The 19,663-nt window shown below is 42.2% G+C and overlaps 1 protein-coding gene across 9 annotated transcripts in view; it reads right to left on the minus strand.

Annotated features, from left to right (window-relative positions):
- The window catches only part of msn (serine/threonine-protein kinase msn), a 234,755-nt gene that overhangs the window by 49,129 nt on the left and 165,963 nt on the right, over positions 1–19,663 (minus strand). For 7 of the 9 annotated variants that reach the window (XM_068389285.1, XM_068389280.1, XM_068389301.1 and 4 more), the window contains one exon: positions 17,355–17,574. In XM_068389285.1, coding sequence (XP_068245386.1) covers positions 17,355–17,574 — 220 coding nt within the window. The remainder of the gene's footprint in view (positions 1–17,354; positions 17,575–19,663) is intronic. The other 2 variants (XM_068389312.1, XM_068389305.1) reach the window with 2 other exon arrangements.

Here is a 19,663-nt window from a genome sequence, read left to right on the forward strand (position 1 = left end):
AATGGCAATTACTGTAACCTCGACGGTTGTACACCAATTATTGTAACCCCGACGGTTATACACCACAATCCCTTAGTATTTTCAGTTCTATTGTTAAACTAGAGTGATATATGCCGTTGTATGAATGGCTCCAGATTGTGTATTTGTTTGTGTGATTTAGGATAAACAAATAAAAGGGGAAGTTACTAAACCCTACAACTTAGAAGAATTTTTCTTCCACTGTTAAACTGTGGATTATCATTACTATAAGGTACTTTAACCAGAACAGAGAAATAAAATTTGAATAATAAAAATTCCAAAATAAAAAAAGTTTTTCTTCTGCTAATAACACATACCGGTAGGTTTTATTTAAAAAATCATTCCAAGATTTTGAAGACAACAATTTACAGTTAATCCCTCCTAATTCATATATATAAAAAATAAATATCTACAGGGGGTTGACATTTAAATACCCTAATGTGTAACTACAGTAGGGTCCCGAATTATGCGAGAATTTGGTCGATGAAAGGCCTCGTGTAATTGGAAATTCGTATATTTCGAAACACATCATGGCGGCAAACAGCAACCTACCCGTCAATTTTTTTTTCACTCCATTTCTAGCTTTCTAGCTATATATATACTGTATATACACTGTGTGTGTGTGTGTATATATATATATATATATATATATATATATATATATATATATATATATATATATATATATATACTGTAGCTTTTATCTTAACGATACTGTAAGAAATCCTTCTTATAGATTTTTTTTTATAAAATACTGTACAAAATTTCTTTTATGGATGAATAAAACAATAAAAAGTTGTTAAAGTTTTGATAATTTTCTATGACTGTAGTATTTACTACTGTACTATGCATAGCTTACTGTTTTCAGTATTTTCCGAATGATGTAGAATTATTTCCTATAGATACAAAAAACAAAAAAGGGTTTTCAAGGTTTGATACAGTACGTATCTAGCAATAGTTAAAAATTACACGGCCACTAGGCTCAAGTGTGCAATAGGCTGCTGTACGATAATCACGCTTTTTTTGCCCTGAGCGGTCATTTCACTAATGATAATTTTTCAAAGTTAATATAATTTCTTTATGCTTATAATTCGTAATTATAGTTAAAAGTAGGGATATTAATTAAATGGTTGAGTAAAAAAAACAATTAATACTACTATTATTTAATTTCAAATGGCTACATAATACTGAATATTCTATTGGGGTCTTTTTATCTTCAATCGTAAATCTTACGCCTGGATAAGCAACAAAAGGAAAGGGATAGGTCTCTCTCTCTCTCTCTCTCTTTTCATATCGTTTCCTGTAGTTTTCAAATATGTTCGTCATACATTTGTACATTATTTATCCACTTTATTCTCTCTCTCTCTCTCTCTCTCTCTCTCTCTCTCTCTCTCTCTCTCTCTCTCTCTCTCTCTCTCTCTCTCTCTCTCTCTCTCTCTCTCTCTCTCGGCGTTTCCTTTCCCTTTATAGTTTTGTGAAATTTCGTTGTCCAGTCATTCGGTAATGAGAAGTCATTTTCGCTTTCGACATCGAAAGAAAACTTTCTTTCTTCAATATACTCATCACTGGAGGATTCAGAACTAGTGCTCTCATTATCAAACGGGTTATCATTATCAAATTCCACAACAATAATATCATTTATTTCATCTAAAGAAATAACCTTCCTCTTTAGACCTTTCATTACAAAAGGAACAACAAATAACCACTTATGCATGAACGCCCGAGCGCACTGATAGGAAACCAGTTCAAACCAGAGTTTTGTAACATCAAGCTACCTTCAGAAAAAGTTGCCAGACATCATATAAGTTTCTATTCACAGTCCCCATATGCTGAGAGTGTTGCCAAGTGGTGATCCTATACTTACTATACGAGTAAAGTAACATCACGAGACTGACGGCTTGTAAAAGGCAATTAAAGTCATGAACGGAATATACAGTTGAAGGCGGGGGTACCGAGTAGATCGTGGTGAACGGTTTATCACGTGGGTGACGCTTAACAGGTTAAAAAAACATTTTATATAGTTCGGTATTTTCTCTATCCATCCTCTCCCAGAAAACCTTCAAATGTGAATTATCGGCATGTGTGCAGATCTTGGCAGTGCGATAACTAGTTAGCGACTGAGAATAAAAAAAATAGAAAGCCCGATTGACGAATGACGATGCTGATGAAGAGGATATCGAATACCGATTTTTCCCTAATTGATTTTTTCTACGTTCTGTCTAATCCAATGTACAATATATTCTTATGTAAAGGGCGAACCCCAATATTTCTTGATGCTGCTACACTTTAATTATAGATATTTTACCACCTATTTATAATCTTTATTTATAATAACATCTTTAGTAAAAGCTCTTCAATATCACTTTCAGGAGTAAATGCGTTTATGATCGACGATGAAACGTAAAAAAAAACGTTTTCCTTTTAAGAAGGCGTTTTTTTAGGGAAAAAAAAAAAACAACACGAAACAAAATTGCTCATATTTCATATATTTTGATTTTCTAATGATAAATAAAACATTAATTATAACATTATTATTACATAGTACCTGGTAAGATATCTTTTGCCGCAAAAGTTAACCTATAGACAGATGTTAAAATTGGTTAGCGAGTTCGTTATGATCGGCGATGGAACGTACTAAACAAAGTAATGGGTTTGGTTGTGGTGACATGTTTGGCAGTAGCATGATATAAAATAGTCTTTATTTTGATGGTTTTTAATTTAAAGTTTAATGAATAAGGATTTTTCACCATAATCACAACGTAAGTATAAAAATTAATTAGTACAAATATGGAATATTATACATATAGGTGTTGGACAGTTAGGCTAGGCCTAGCGACAAGTTCACACAACAGATGGGCAAACCTTAACATTTTTCATCTTAAAATGTTTGAACAGAAATCTTTCTCTCACATTCTCCCCCCCCCCCCCTTCTCAGACATCGGGGAACCATCACCCCCCCCCCCCAATACAATTAAGAAAACAATAGATTTCCTACGCTTCGCGGTGCTTGACTCGCGGATTTAGAATGCTCCTCGCAAATACAGGAAAATTAATTTTTAAAAACTATCGATCGCGTAATTGAGGAATCGCGTAATTAGAACACGTGTAATTCGGGACCCTACTGTACTCGCATTCTCAGTAAATATCTAAGGGTAAAAAAAGTGCAACCATTTGCTATACAATGTCATAAGATAACATTACAAAACTAATTTAAATTTTGGCAGCTATAGTTCCCTTAATGCTTCTGCAGCAGGATTATCAACTTTTCCTACTCCCAAAATTAATCCTTCAATGAAAAATTCACATCATTACTAGAGAACTGGACATAATTACTGAAAGACTGTCTGCCTGGCTAATAAAATCTCTATCAGGCTAATTACTGTATTTATTCCACATACACTATAGAATAGTCTCAAAATGCTAAAGTTCATTGTAATTCTTATCAAAACCTATAAAATCACATCTCATTTCGCAACATGAAAATTTCATAAGCAGATTCTTTAGTGAAGAGAGGTATGACTGTACACTAAATAGTAATACAATAAAAAATAACAAATTTGTAAGTAATTTGTATTTTTCCTAGTATACAAACTTGGAGCTATTTATAGGGTATACTTTCGGCGTAGCTGAAAGACGAGCCATGATAATTTCAGTGAGGGATAACTACCTGTGTAACAATCTACAAACCTAGAACAAACACTAACACCTTTTTTTATAACAGTGACGATTTAACAATAAATGAACAATACAGTATGCGATATGAAACGTTAAATACTCTGAACGAACAAAGTAAAACGACAGTGGAGGTCCTGTAGAGAGTGGGGTTCCCCTGCTGTATTGGACCGGAAAAGCAGCCATCCAAGTACCCCTCTTCATTATCTCATTCACTTATGGCACTCGAGTAATCTCTCTTATTGTTTAATTTCTAATCCTGTTCTGCCATTCAATTCCCCATATCCTCCTGAGGGCTTTGTTCTCAAATCTACTAGAGATTGTTTCATTGTCATGCCATGATTCTTGTCCGTAGAGTAACGCTGAACTCACTAAACTGATATATAGTCCGAGTTTTATATGCAATTTCAGGCAACTTGATTTCTAAATTTTACTTAACCTAGGCATTGTCTGGTTTGCTTTTTTCAATCTTTCACTGAACTCTAATTCTAATGACCCTATGTTGGAGATCATAGTTCCTAGACACTTGAATGATTTTACCTCATTAATCTCCTCTCCTTCCAATGATATTTCCTCTTCCATTGCATACTTGTTCTCATCATCTCTGTCTTTCTTCTATTTATCTTGAGCCCAACCTCGTGTGATATTTCATGCATTCTGGTAAGCAAGCATTGCAAATATTGTGGTGTTCTGCTAACAAGGACAGCATCATCATCATACTCTAAGTCTGCTAAATTCCTATCACCAATCCAGTCCAATCCTTCTCCATCACCTCCGACTGTTCTACGCATCACAAAATCCATGAGGATAAACAACATGGGTGATAACACATTCCCTTGGAGTACTCCGCTGTTCACTGGAAATTCATTTGATAAGACGCCATCAACATTAACTTTGCTCTTGCGATGCTCCTGAGCAGACTTAATCAAATTTACAGATTTAAGAATAATTCTATAATACAGGACTCTCCACAAAATTGGCTGGTGAACACTATCCAAGGCTTTTTCATAGTCCACAAATGCCATCAAAAGGGGATTTCTATATTCGACGCATTGCTGTAAAATATGTCTCAAAATGAAAATTTAGTCAGAGCAATTTCTACCTTTTCTAAATCCTACTTGTTCATCTTGTTCAGCTTTTAATCAATCTTTCTCCCCAGTCTCTTTAGTATAAGCATACTGTACTATATTTTCATAAATACTGATGTAAGTGTTATGTCTCTGTAATTATTGCAATCTGTGAGGTAATTTGCTTACTCTCTTGGCTGAAGCTAAGGCAAAGAGGAAGATACTGTAGTCTTTAAGGTCAAGTTCCTGTCTAAGGCTTTATGCATAGGTTTGTAAAAGGCTTGTTTTACGGCCCATAGAACTTTTGTTTTATCCAAGGTAGGGGGTTTGAGTTCTCGCGGAGGGCATGACTGCCCGAAACTCCTAATAAGAGCTGAGATTTCTCATGAGGAGGAGAGATCAAGCCCCATCAGTTTTAATACCTGGCTCAAGGCCAAGCAGTAGCCTTTCACTGCTGTGACAAAAGGGATTTCTTGTTCCTCAGGAACACCAAAAAGTTTGCAATCAGGGAAATAGTGGCCTCGAGTGGAGCAACAGTCCTACTATGATACCAATCACAGAAGATTTTCCACTTAACCTGGTATACTGTTATGGAAGACTTCCGGAGATATCCGGAAAGCTGTTTCGCAGTTGGAGTCAAAAGGACTTTCTTTTGGAGATGTTAGATAGTGTCTCAACTGTAAAGAGATGGTAAATGCACTGTGTCATGGAACTTTCTTATGTGCGATTGTTGTAGTAGGTTCAGCCATCTGGAAGTTCTCTTGAAACGTCAATGGGAAGTTCCAAATGGTTTCTGCGGAACGCTAGAGTTGCGGCAGGACCACGGATATCATGTACTTGAGGGGGGTCCCTGGCGACGCTTCCCTTGAAGATTGTAAGTTCTCATGATAGATGTCTCAACCAGTAAGAAGTTGCATTTTAAAAAACTTCCTCTGATGCATAAAGCTTTGGCTCATGATCTACCATTCATTTATGAAGTTTTTGAATTGATCTCACTGGACAGAGTAAAATAAGACCCGAATCATAAGTGGCCTCCTTGGGAAACAAGATCCCGAAAAAGTCCAACTGATATTTACCTTGATTGATTGATTGATTGATTTAAAGTTTTCAGGCATCCTGACATCTAAGGTCATTGATGCCATATTTACCTTGAATCTGGGTTCTGGTCACAAACTCGAGAGCAAAGAACACGAAACAATTATTTTACTCTCTGAAATGGGACACAAGTTGAAACAGACCATGTAGTCTGCTTTTTCTTCTTGGCTGAAGGTAAGGTAAGGAAGGAGGAGGTCTTTAAGGTTAGACCCCTGCCTTAGGTGTATACTTGGGATCATGGGGGGGGGGACTTTCTTCAAAGCCTTGAGCACCCTTCTCCACATTCCAAGAGGGGGATTTTGTAATGGGGGGGGGGGGGGCGCCCTGCCTGCTAAAAACCGGAATAAGAGCTGAGAGATCTCCCAAAGAGGGATGTCAAGCTCTTTGAAAACTTGGTTCAAGGTCTGGCGGTAGTCCTATACCGACTTGACTGACAAGAAATTAGTTCCTTGGGATTATCAATAGCCCATATTCAGGGGAAAGTGGCATTGAGACAGACAATATCCGTCTTATAACCCCGATCACTAAAGGTTCCACTTGTGATAGACTGGCGCGAGCAATATTCAGGTAAATCTTAAAAGTTGTTTCGCAGTTGGGCTCAAACTCCTTTCTCTTAGAAGTGCCACCAACTAGTCTCCCGTTGCGATGTGACAGACAATGCATTGTGACCTAGAACTTTCCCTGAGTGTGGTTGAACAATTAGGTTGTAGTCATTCTGGAGATTTTCTCACGGTTTTCGTGAGAAGTTCCAATATGTTTGGGTACCACCCCTCTGTTGACTCCTTAGAAGATACTAACTTATTCTGGCTCCTTTGGATGTTCAGATTTTATTCAGTCTGACAAATCAGTGTAAGACTGAGTCCCTTGAGACTTCTTCCACTGCTACTTTAGCCAACAATTTGGATGCTTCTCCTTTACTGAGCCTTTTGTATAAAATTATTGGATTGCTGGAGTCCTAGTCAGAGGTAGCTGACAGGCTATGAAAAGGGACTCTATATCCTGAATGGAGGATATAGAGTGGTACGGCCCCGAAGTCCAGCCACCTTAGCCAAAAGCTTTGTAGATATACCTCCTACTAGTGGTAAGCTAGGGGCCATGACTTCCCTAGCAGAAGCCTCAGTGACTGCGCCCTCTTCGTCCAGAGGGATGTCCTCTCAGAAGAAAGGTAGGTGTAGGGGCTTGTCTCTTGGGCTGTTGTCAACTGTTGGAATGCAGTTGTCGTCTTTTTGCTGAGGAACTGGCTTAAAGGGGATTTCCTTAGTCGCTACTGAAGGCAGGCAATCTTGGTGCCACTGCCCTCCTTACCATCAGAGCTTAACTTAACCTCTCTACCTTCTCTATAGCAGTAGCTTCATCTGAGGGAGGGAATAGAGAAGGGGAACTCACTAAGTCCACATTTCTCAGGGCTAACATGTCCCTGGGAGACAGCTGTCTAGAGCATTTGACTAAGACAGCATCGCGCCTCTTTAGGATACAATTACTCCATAGGTAAATGCTTTAATGCAAAAGATATTCTATGGCTTTAGCCCCAGTTCGAGATAATTCCTAAGATTACTTAAGGCCTGTTCTTCCCGCAAGTTTTCTGTCACCACAAAGAGAGAAACTGCTCCAGACCAATGATCCAGCCACAAGAAAGTTTGGATTGCATACATAGCTGCTGCCTCCATGTTTGCTATTTTGGGATCAGAAACAATATCAGCGACAAAAACAAAAAGGAGTGGGCTCTGAAATGCGTCAGTGTACATAAAAACATCTCTGGCATGATGGGTAATGGCGGTACCTTTGAGGACCGACTGGCCTTGGAAGTGAATTTTCTGATAAGACTTGAGTATTAACCTGGAGCTTTGAGATTGTCGAAAGATTAAGACAATTTTTGCGGGTTTCCGGGTGAGAGGGCTCATCCAGTCCTTCTAAACGATGAATAATTCAATCTTAATAAAATGTGAGGCTTCTGAGCCTGACATCGGGACCTCCAGGGGATTACATCAGCTAAGCTGCTGCTTTTGGAGTCAAATAATAACAATATCAATGTTCCGGTTCTTCCACTTTTGGGATAATTGGCTGTTCTGTTTCGAGTAACTTGGTTCTTAACTCTCCCTCGAACGTCCTTCCTTTACCTAGTGTCAATTATATTATGACGGGAATAAGAGACGAGACGGATCGGGAGGAGTCAAGCTCATTTCAATTATAAATACATTCGCCTATATCAACAGAGTGCAAGGCAGAAGAGTTGAAGTCTATCTCAGATTTACGAAGAGAGAATTCTCTGAATGCTGCCACATAGGGTGCCTACGGCGTGGGCCTTGTCTACGACGAAGGTCACCTCATCTATGTCAGATGGAGGTGTAACTCGTGGGAAGGGGGAAAGCTCTTTGTCTCTTATCCATTCTCTATGCTTGCAAAGAATGGTATGAAAGTGTCGCTCCGTCGAACGCATGACCTGGTTATGAAGCATTATGAACATTAGGCCCAGAACTGTCATGTGGCTGATCATGAAAATTAATGAGTTTGATGTTAGCACAAGTCAAGGCTTTGTCCTCATGAGTCCTAGCCACATGTTTACAAAACTCCGGGGTAACTTTGAAATATTGGGGTGTCGATCTACCATGCCCTCTGGGGTGCACTAATCATAAACTAGCTTGTGAGGTTCTGGTAGGAACATTAGCATTGTTATGTTGTGGAGGAATACACAGTCCTTAAGGGGGCTGACCGGCTAATGGTGTTTTTTAAGGACATGACTTTGATATTCATACCACTTAAAAGGTGACTTAGGAATGAATAGGATTTTTGCCTCGGACCTTTGGTTTCGCAACGCCAAGGCTATTTATCCTGAATACAAGTGTTTTTCAAATTCTATCTCCGCTCTTGATAATTAATATTAAGACCTCAGATTACTACCCTATATAGAACTGTAGAACTCCAATCTAATACAGCATTTTTTCCCAAAAAGTAATTTTTTTGCTAGATATGAATTTTTAAATTTTGGTAAAAAATAAACTAAAAAAATCAGGGATAAATATTAAGAAAAAAATATGAAACAATAATTGGAAAAAAGGGCAACATTTGATTGTTTTATAACATCTTTCCAAGTTATATACCAAAATTCAATGCTATATCTTTAAAACTAAGGGAGAAGATAGAATTTGGTCAATAATTAGTTTTGAGAAGTGGCCATTCAAAGTTTTTCTTTGCATTTATACATATGTACAAAGACAATATTAATAAAATCGTGACTATTATGAATTTTATGTTCCTTTTTAGATATTAATAAACCCAAACATAATTATTTATCATAATTTAATCATAAATGAAGATCCCTTTGCTCAATATCTTGCTTCTTTATGCGACCGACTGTGATTGATTTGAGGTTTTCTGGCATCCTGACATCTAAGGTCATTGACGCAGACTTCTTTATTCGAGACGGTCCTCCCAATCATCTCTCTCCTTCACTAGCTCTACTAATTAGGCAGATATTACCCATTTCTGAACTCTTAATAGAGCGAATTTTCTTCTTCCTTATGTTAGCAAGATTTTGAAATGGTCTTATCCTCTTGGGCATGATGAAATTCTTGCCGGAACCAAGAAAAACAGATGTAAACATGTGTGAATGTCAGAGATCAAACTTAAACCTAAGTGCCTTATGTGGACGAGATCATGGTGAGGGGCAGATGGAGATGGTTTGGTTATGCTCTTCGCACTCTACAAGAGAGATTAGTTCACCAAACTTCCAACAGGGCTCCAACAAGGCACTAGAAGAGTTGGAAGACCTAGACCTACATAGCTGAGGACTATAAAACATGAAGTAGGAGATGATGAATGGGGAAGTACTTATTTAAGAGCTCAAGATAGAGACGACTGGCGAAATCTGACTGATGCCCTTTGGGTCATCAGGCGATGGTGATGATGACGATTCGTTTCACTTTCTCCTGTCCTCAACCCTCATACACCTGGCAACACTAAGATTACCATATAATTATATTTGTTCAATGGGTTAACTACTGTGCTGTAATTGATCAGTGTCTACTTTCCTCTTGGTAAGGTTAGAAGTGGCTCTTCAGCTATGATAAGAAGCTTTCCTAGGAGAAGGACACTCGAAAATCAAGCCATTGTTCTCTAGTCGTGGGTAGTGCCAAACTTGTGTACCGTGGTCTTCCATTGTCTTGGGGTAGAGTTCTCTTGCTTGAGGGTATCTTACATTTAAAAAGGCAAAACTTGAAATTTCTTGAGGGTACACTGGGGTAAACTATTTATATTATTTCTCTTCCTTTTTTTTTTGTTTTTATAGTTATATGAAAAATCTATTCTAACGTTGCTTGTGCCATTCATGAGTGACAAACCTTTAATGGTTATTCAAAATACCAAGCTTTCCCTGTTCAGAAATGTCAACACATTCAGCCGGGAACCCAACTTGAAACACAAACACTTATCACAATCTGGAAGGGGGATAAGTCTTGATACCACTGAAGCAACTGAAAAATCAAAAATTTTAAATAATTTTTATTTTTCCTAACATACTTACCAAGAACTACTTTCTTTAAGAGATCACTGGTTATCTCTCTCTTCGACCAGAGTTTTTGAATAGATACCCCCCCCCGCTCCGCGCTCTCAGTAGCTCTTACCCCCGGCATCCAGGAATGTGCCCCGAGGGTAGGATTAACGGTAGGTCGCCCGTTAGTTGGGTCACGTTCGTCATTAAGTTCAATTGCATTAGCATCATGCTAGTAAGGGAAGAAGGCACTCGGGGAAGGAAGGGAGGGCCATTACCCGAAAGTAGTTCTCGGTAAGTATGTTAGGAAAAATAAAAATTATTTAAAATTTTTTATTTGTTCCAACACGAATACTTACCTTCGAACTACTTTCTTTAGGAGACTTACACTTTAGGAGGCGGGAGTGCCAATCTGACCCACTGACCCGGTCGTGGAGGCCAACAGGCCTCAGGATAACAAGACCTACCAGAGAGCGGAAGCGAGGGTAACTATTCAAACAATTCACGTCAGTGTCTAGGAACTTACCTTTTGAAAACTTCTTTCGACGTTTCTTCTAGACGTGTAGTCGTGAAGAATGTGTGATTTTCTGGGAACAGACGGTACTCCCCGAAGAGGCAAGTAAGCAACTGGGTAGGAGGTAGGAAAACCGCACTTGTGCCTACCGGTCGCTAGTCTTGAATGTGCCTGGGGTTTACCGTTACACCGCTTGGAGGGCGGAGATGACTGTTCCAATGGAGTACCCGTCCAAGGATTTTTCTTGAGTAGTCCTTGAGATAGTGGGCAGTAAAGGTTGACTGGCTCGAGCAAGTACCTGCTCGCAGGATTTGCCCTACTGCCATGTTTTTCTCAAAGACTAAGGAGGTGCTCAGGCCCCTGATGTCATGAGGTCTGGGAGTGCCTGGCACTGCTATGCCAGCTTCCTTGTAGGATCTGGCGATCACCTGTCTCAACCAGAAGGAGATTGTGTTTTTGGAAACTTGTTTCTTATTAATACCCGTGGAAACGAAGAGGCTCTCGACATCCGGTCGGAGATGCGCTGTCCTTTCCAGTTATTTTCTAATTGTTCGCACTGGGCACAATTTTAAGTCTTCTGCATTACCTGTCTTAGGGATGGCAGGAATCGAGAAACCTTCAAACCTCGGGTCCCAGACTGCTGGGTTCTGAGTCTTGGCCACAAAAGAAGGCACGAACTTGAAGGATACTTCTTTTCACCCCTTTGAGTGAGAGATGTCGTATGACAAACCATGGATCTCTCCCACTCTCTTAGCGGACGCCAAGGCCAGCAAGAAGACGGCCTTGAGGGTGAGATCTTTGTCCACGATATCCTTCAAGGGTTCAAAGGGGGGGGGGGGACGACACAGCATCTTTAGGACCTTGTCTAAGTCCCACTGGGGCACCCTCCTCGCCTGAGGGGGGCAAGACTGCTCAAAGCTTTTGACAAGCATCGCTATGTGTCTCGAGGCCCCCAGGTCGAAGCCCTTCAGGAGGAAGACTTGGCCTAAGGCAGCCCGAACTCCTTTTATGGTTGGGATTGACATCCCTACTTTGTCCCTGAGAAAACACCAGAAAAACTGCTATGTCTGGGACAGAGGCCTTAAGAGGTCTAATGTGCCTCTCAGAGCACCACTTCGTGACGGAGGCCCATTTTGTCTGGTAGACCGCGGCTGACGACTTTCTCAGGTATAGAGACATTCTCTTAGCCGTGGAGGAAGAATATCCTTCTTTCTTCAGGAGCCGCTCTATAGTCTCCAGGCGTGAAGACGTAGGGAGAGTGGGTTGCCGTGGAACCTGAGAAAGTGAGGCTGGTGCAGAAGGTCTGACCTGGCGGACAGAGGCCACGGCGGTTGACTCGATAGGTCTTTTAGATCCGCGAACCACTCTCTCTCTCCGGCCACCAGGGCGCTACCAAAGTCATCTTTAGGTTTCGGGCCGTCCTTACTCTGTTGAGCACTTGTCTTATCAACGTGAAAAGGGGGAAAGGCGTACACATCCAGATTGTCCCACTTGTGCTGAAAAGCGTCTTCTAAGGCTGCTTTCGGGTCTGGTACAGGGGAGCAATAGACTGGGAGTTGGGCGTTGAGGTTGTTGCAAAGAGGTCAATCACCAGGGAACCCCAGCGTTGAATGATGAGCTTGGCTACTTCTGGGAGAAGGGATTATTCTGTCCCTACTATCTGGCCCATTCTGCTGAGGCCGTCGGCCAGAATGTTTTCTTCCCGGGAATGAACCTTTCTAACATCACCACCTGATTTTCTTCTGCTCAATCTAGAATCTCTATGGTGAGAACGCACAACTCCTTCGATTACAAGCACCCTGCTTCTTTATGTATGCCACTACCGTGGCGTTGTCGTACATCAACGCCACGGTGTTTCCCTTTAACAGACTTGCGAAGTGTAGGCACGCCTTCTGGACTGCTTCCAACTCCAGGACATTGATGTGGAGTTGCCTCTCCCCTTCCAACCAGGTCTCTCGTGCTGTTTTCGTCGAGGAGAAGGGCTCCCCATCCCTGGTTGGAGGCGTCTGTGAACAGTAGTAACTTGGGAGGGCCGGTCCCGAAGGGCGTCCCCTTGAGTGAGTTCGACTGGCAATGCCACCATTCTAGGGAGGGTCTCGTGTCTGGAAGGACTGGGATTAGCACCTGCTGTGAATCCGTCTGGCACCAGAGGTTCTTGAGATTCCATTGGATGGATCTGAGCCTTACCCTCCCTTGGGGAACTAGGTTCTCCAATGAGACCAGGTGACCTATCAGCTTCTGCCAGTCTTTCGCCCTCCTGGGGTGTTCTGACAGGAATGGCTGACTAATGTGCCTGAGGTTTCTTATCTTGCCCTCCGAAGGGAAAACTTTTCCCCGAATGATGTCTAATGTCATTCCCAAGTAGTTCATTCTGGTGGATGGGGATAGATTTGACTCCTTCGGGTTGATTACGATCCCCAGATCCTTGCAAAACTGGAGGAGACTTCTCCCTTGTTCCTCCAAGAGGACCATTGAGGCGGAAAGAAGCCACCAGTTGTCTAGGCAACTGATAAGGCAAATGCCTCGTTCGTGAGCCCCCACTGAGACAGCCGTGAAGACTCTCGTGAACACTTGGGGTGCTGTTGACAGACCAAAGCAAAGGGTCCTGAATAGCAGGATCTGGGAACCCCATTTCACCCGGAGGAACTTTCGACCCGAGGTGTGGACCGGAATCTGGAAGTATGCGTCCTTGGGGTCGATGGTCATCATATAATCTTTCCCCCTCAAGGACAGCAGGACTGACTTCGGGGTGTCCATTTTGGAGTCCGTCTTCTTGACGAACTTGTTGAGAGCTGACAGATCTATAACCGGTCTCCACCCCCCGGCGCTTTCTCCACCAGGAACAGGCGACTGTAGAAACCTGGTCCTGGGAGAAGAACTTCTTCCATGGCACCCTTCTCTAACCTGGACGATACCCCCTCTTGAAGGGCGGTCCTCTTTAAGGGGTCTTTGGGAGCTAGCCATTCTGTCCGGTTGGCCGGAATAAGTGGGGGTGGTTACGTTTAGGAAAGGAAGTCTGTAGCCCTCCTTTAGTACGGACACTGTCCAAGGCTCTGTTCTTCTAGAGTGGCGGCCTGATCTGCCTCTCCTAGAGGCGGAGAAACCCGACCTGAAGGAGCTTGAGGGCGCTGGAGCTCCCCTGCGGGGGGGCTGAGGCGTTGTGGACCAGGAGGAAGAAGGGGGCCTCTCTCCTCGTAGTGCTGGTAGAGGCTTGGGGTTTTTCGGCACTATCCGAGACGGACCTCTTATAGGGCGGTCTCCTAGGAGTCGTAGGTCTGGGGACGTTAGCCTCCTTTTTCAAGACCTTCTCCATTATGGCTTCTAGTTCCTTCAGAGGAACAAAGACTCTCCCCACAGGGGAAGGCTGCGAATGGCTCGCGCCTCCCTGTCTGGTACCTTCCGAGACACCTTCGCCAGAACAGTGTCTCGCTTCCAGAGCACCCAGTTAGCTGTTAGTGCGAGAGACTGATATGTCAAAACTTAAGGGTTTTACCCCCGGAGGTAAAGAGGTCCCTCAGTAGGCCTTGCTGGTCAGGGTCCTCAGGGTCGAAGGAGGCTTGTACACCTACCAAAGTGGAAGCCCACCAGTCCAGCCAAGAGGAGACGTTTACTAAGTCCCTCGACATTTTCTCCATCATGGAGGCTTTTGCTGGCGAGAAACAGACTGGGGCCGAAGAGGCTCTACTGTCTGAAACGCCTTGACTAAGGATGTCTACTGCTGACTCCACCTTAAGGGGCCTGGGCGTCGTCCCGCTGGTACATAGACTTTGCCTTGGGGTCTGAGGCCCTGGAGCAATTTTGAGGACCTCTGGGTTTTAGGGGGCCTCGGCATTGCTGGCCACTACCTTGCCGAGATACTCTTGCTCTAGGACTAGATCTCGGGCTAGAGGAAGTGCTAGGGAGGTCTTAGGTTGGGAGGGATTCTGCATGATCCTCAAAAGGCTTGACTTCCAGGAAACTTCATCCGTAGCCGCAGGTTCCGCTATTTTGTGGTGCCTTCTGAAAAGGCTAACCACTCTCCTATAGACGGAGTCCTCCGTCAGGGAACCCTCCCCTCCGTCAGCCGAGGTCTCGGCTTGGGGCCGGGGAGCTGGGTTACCGGCCACGCCGACTGGACGTTTAGTTCTTTGGGGCCAGGGGCGCCGTCCTGCCGAGGTACTGGATTTCATCTGCGGGGACATCCGCACCAGGGGCCTGGGTTAACCCAGGCAACGCTGGTTCAGCGGGGACTCTCGTCCGCCCAAGGGCTCTGGGTGCCGAGGATGCGGTTCCCGTGGGCTGATCCGACAGCGGGAACCGTTCCTTCCGACCCGAAGGCCGCACCAGCTGGGCTGGTTTGGCCAGGCTGCCCGACAAGAAGCGCGTTACCCCCCGCTGGGCGGGATGAACAGGAGGCTTCGGGGACTTACGCTTACCTGTAGAGTCCTTCCTACGGCTTGATCTCGAGGAGCCGGGTCACCGGGTACTCCCCATCGGGCGCTTCGGTTCTGGAATACCAGGCACTCCCTTGCGGTGGTACCGGTCTTCCCCGGCGGGAGCTCCGCACCCGGTTCGGGGGACAGAACCGGCATCGCCGTACCGTCGAGGACTAACGTTCGTGTATTCTCTCTGGGGGACGCGGACGCGGATCCCCGTGGGCTGACCCGACGGAGGGAACCGTTCCTTTAAGTCCGAGGGCCGAACCAGCTGTGCTGATTCGGCCAGGCTGCCCGTAAAGAAGCCCGGTTACACCCGCTGGCGGGGTAAACCGGAAGCTTCGCGGCCTTACGCCTGCCTGAAGAGGCCTTCTCGCATTTCTCCCTGCGAGGGTTATATCTGCGTCTGGAGGATGGCCTTTGTGGTGAGAAAAACCCTGGGCTGCCAGTCCGGGGAACGCTGCAATACAGACCTGGGAGGCTCCTTCTCGGCGAGGCCCTCGGCTGCAGAAGAGACTGAAAAATACGCCAAAGAGACTGGAGAAGAATTAGGGACATTTTTCCCCACATGGGGTCATCAGAAGAGACGTGGCCTGCTTGCACCAGGACTCCGTCTCCCCACACACTCTCGAAAGTAGCACTTACCTCGAACTACTTCTTAGGAGTTACCTTCTCCACAAAGGACCAACCTCGTCTCCTACTCTGGGTAGGAGAGGGTGGTAGGGAAGCTCTGTCAGGCGAGACGCTCGGCCCCGGCGGTAGTTTTCTTAGGCGAACCCTTCGTCGCCTACTTCTTCTTGGTGCTATACCGCACCCACTCAAACTCCTGGGGAAGAGCAATGGGCACTTCCCCGCAACTGACTTACCTCGTCCTCTACTCTGGGTAGGGGAAGATGGCTGTATAAGAAGCTCTATTCGACGAGGCATCGGGAAGTAAGTGGCGAGGAGAGGCTCGTCTTCCTATGAGCCTCTTGGATGTATCCTTCCTCTTGCTGCCGAAGTGCACTCACTGCACTACGTTCCAGGACTAGTAGTCCTGACACGTGGTTGTAGGGGAACATAAGCTGCCCCTACACGGCTAACACAGAGGATAAGGGGAGGAAGAATGATTTATTGTAAAAATTGTTCCCTTCAGCTATTAATTCCTTGAAGGAAATCAAGGAATACTGCTCCATAACGCACACAACGCACGACACAAGCACTTACGGAAACTAATTAAACACTGGGTAAGCACACGGTTGAAAAGTGAACGCACAGGAACACTTGGGAAAAAACTCATACAAAGGATCGACAGAGAACGAGAGCGAGAGATGTTCACCTCTCTCGACCAGAGAACTTAATGAGGAACGTGACCCAACTAACGGGCGACCTACCGTTAATCCTACCCTCGGGGCACATTCCTGGATGCCGGGGGTAAGAGCTACTGAGAGCGCGGAGCGGGGGGGGGGGTATCTATTCAAAAACTCTGGTCGAAGAGAGAGATAACCAGTGATCTCCTAAAGAAAGTAGTTCGAAGGTAAGTATTCGTGTTGGAACAAACATGTGTTAATAATGACAATCCTTACCATTAACTGCTAGATGGTTTTATTACTCTATTAAGGGCATAGAGCTTTTGATAGAAAAGATAATGGGAAAATTTCAGAGAGAGAGTTTCGAGATATATGTCAATAAACTGAGCTTTTGGAGAAGCAGCAATATGAAATTCATGGAAGGTTCATAGAAATAATCAAATGTATTGGCTTGTATCATTTATGAACAGAACTGTAAAGCACTTAAACCATCTTATTGTCATCATTCAAAAGTTTAACAGCTTTTTAAACTTCTTGATGATTGTAAGTCTCAACAGCATTAAACATTTTATATTTGCTCTAATTATTCCCTCTCTGATAATGAGAGGTCTAGAATCAATATATTTTTAAAACAAATTATATAATGAAGTTTATTAAATATTTTCTACTAATTTTCTTTTCAATTTGATTATTTGAAAACATTAATGATTAAATTTTTGGAATTGACTCCATGAATTGTCATAGTAGTAATATAGAGTGATAACCTCTTATTTATTCACATAGCAAACATCTACTTACCCCATAATGAGGCACAGAGTATTTCTGAATTAAATCTCTTCTTGTATTTCCTTATCTCTGGAGTGTCATTCACATCATGCGAGGTTGGAGCCACGTTGATATTGATGTGGGATTCACGACGTGTAGGCTCCGTACCACCCGCACCAAATCCAAAGGCAATGAAGGAGAGCTGCTTTTTCTGAAGTTGAGGAGGAGTACCTTTACCAACTGCTTGGCGATACTGTAATTTAGAAATGTGAATTGCTCATAAAATAATCCTAATCTGAATAAAGAGCAATTAAATTATTTCAGAAATTCTCTACAGTAACAAGAGTAATAGATAAAATATCAAAACATTACCTGAGAGAGAGAACTTTTTTTGACATTCTCAGTACTGCAAAAATATAGATTGAGGGAGCTACTTTTATCCAAGCAATATAGCTACAATAACAATCTGCATATTTCCATAATAAACTAAAGCTAATTTACGACTATTATAATTATAAAAATCAAAGCATACACTATTTCATACTAATTGACATACCATTAAGCTTTTCTAAACAGCTGAGAATGATGATAAACACAATTAATTTAATTGACATCTACTACCCTCATGTGTTTGTAAAAAACTATTGAAATAGGACGCTATACTATTGGTGATAAGACTATTAGATTAAATATGAAAATACACAAAAATACTATATAAAAAATTATCCATGTGTGAAAACATGTATAGTATTTGACTAGAATTATATTTCAATGTAGAAAGTGCTAAAATTTTAACATCCATGTTTTATGAAACACATATGTGTAGTATACTATACCTAGATACAGAGTTAATTTTCCCTAATAGTTATATAAAAAAATTAAATTATTTTACTTCTTTGCTCACCTGATGTTCATATTGCTTTTTTTCCCGGAAACTGTTTATATCACTGTTTACTAGACTCAAAAAATATTTCCTGTTTTCTTTCTTCTAACAGACTTTGGCCTCTAATCTAGTGGACAATGGCAATAACAATTGCTTTGTCATACCATACCATCTTTGTCTTTGTCTCGAAAATTAAACCATTCCCTATCCCCTAAATGCCACTAGTCAATGGGGAGGAGGGTGAGAATGTATAGGAACATTGGGCGAGTACTGTATAGAAATCTATTTTATTTTAAAAATTCTACTCATTTCTAAGAACATCCCTTGATGTATATATTACTGACTCCCAAATTCTGATGAAGGAGGGTCGACAGGGGGGAGAGAGGCTTTTTACAGTTAAAATGATATCTATCTTATACCTTAGACACATTCAGTCTAGTTTTTAGTAACACTGTTTCAAATCAAAGTCTTAATCTTACACTAGGTTATTTTCCATTATCATCATCTCATTACAGTACCTAACAATTTATTTATACAACTCCAACACAGCTTATTGTAAACCATCTTGTAACACCATTGAGTGCTGCTAAAACCCTTTCCGAAAAAAGTAGCTGGACTTTTAATATCATGAAGTAGCCTAAAGAAAGAAAAATGGGTATCCCTAGAAAGTGACCTCAAAGGATCACTTTGTGCCCTGGTGCCCACTTGAGTAATCACATACTGTCAATTTTATTTACATCTAATACACGCCAGAAAATAAGGGGAAAATCAAGTGTTTCTGCTCGTCAGACACTGTCCCTACTACATACCTGTTCTCTACACTTCTCACCTTATTACCCACAAACAGTATCTATCTATAAACCAGGTTGGAAATGCTGCATTTACAGATTTTTGTCTATTATCATTAATGACAAGTTCAAGAGAAGACATTAGATTGTTACCTAGAAGATGATCAAGTAATCTATTTATCATATATACATCAGAACGATTCTGTGAGATAAAAGGCTTTAACATTAAACGAGAACTTGAATTGGCAGCCTTTTTATGCTCTCAAGATCACAATTTATCAAAAGTATCCAAATTATGTGACAATTGTGGAGTATAAGCTGACAACTTAGAAGAATAAGCAGCATCAGAACTTACCCTGAGAAACTTATTTGAATACCTTTCTGAAAAAAAAGTTTCCTTAATGATTGAAAAGAACACATTTTATCAGAGTTGAGTTCTTCATCAATTTTCCTGGTCTTCCCATCTGTTTACCTAGTGCAGGAACCTCTGTGCATTCTTTTGTCATGTTTATTATTATCAAAAGGGATGTGATTAAGCAGACCAAGAAGTCAAGTTTGACTCTTACTGAGTAGGCTGTCTTCTGTCAAGTGATTCCTTTTGGCAGTTAAGGAACTACACCCCTCATTTATACCATCAAGAGTCAAGACCTGATATGTTAGTGGGTGAGCTT

Source organism: Palaemon carinicauda, chromosome 1 (assembly GCF_036898095.1).
Source record: "Palaemon carinicauda isolate YSFRI2023 chromosome 1, ASM3689809v2, whole genome shotgun sequence".
NCBI classification, from domain to species: Eukaryota; Metazoa; Arthropoda; class Malacostraca; order Decapoda; family Palaemonidae; genus Palaemon; species Palaemon carinicauda.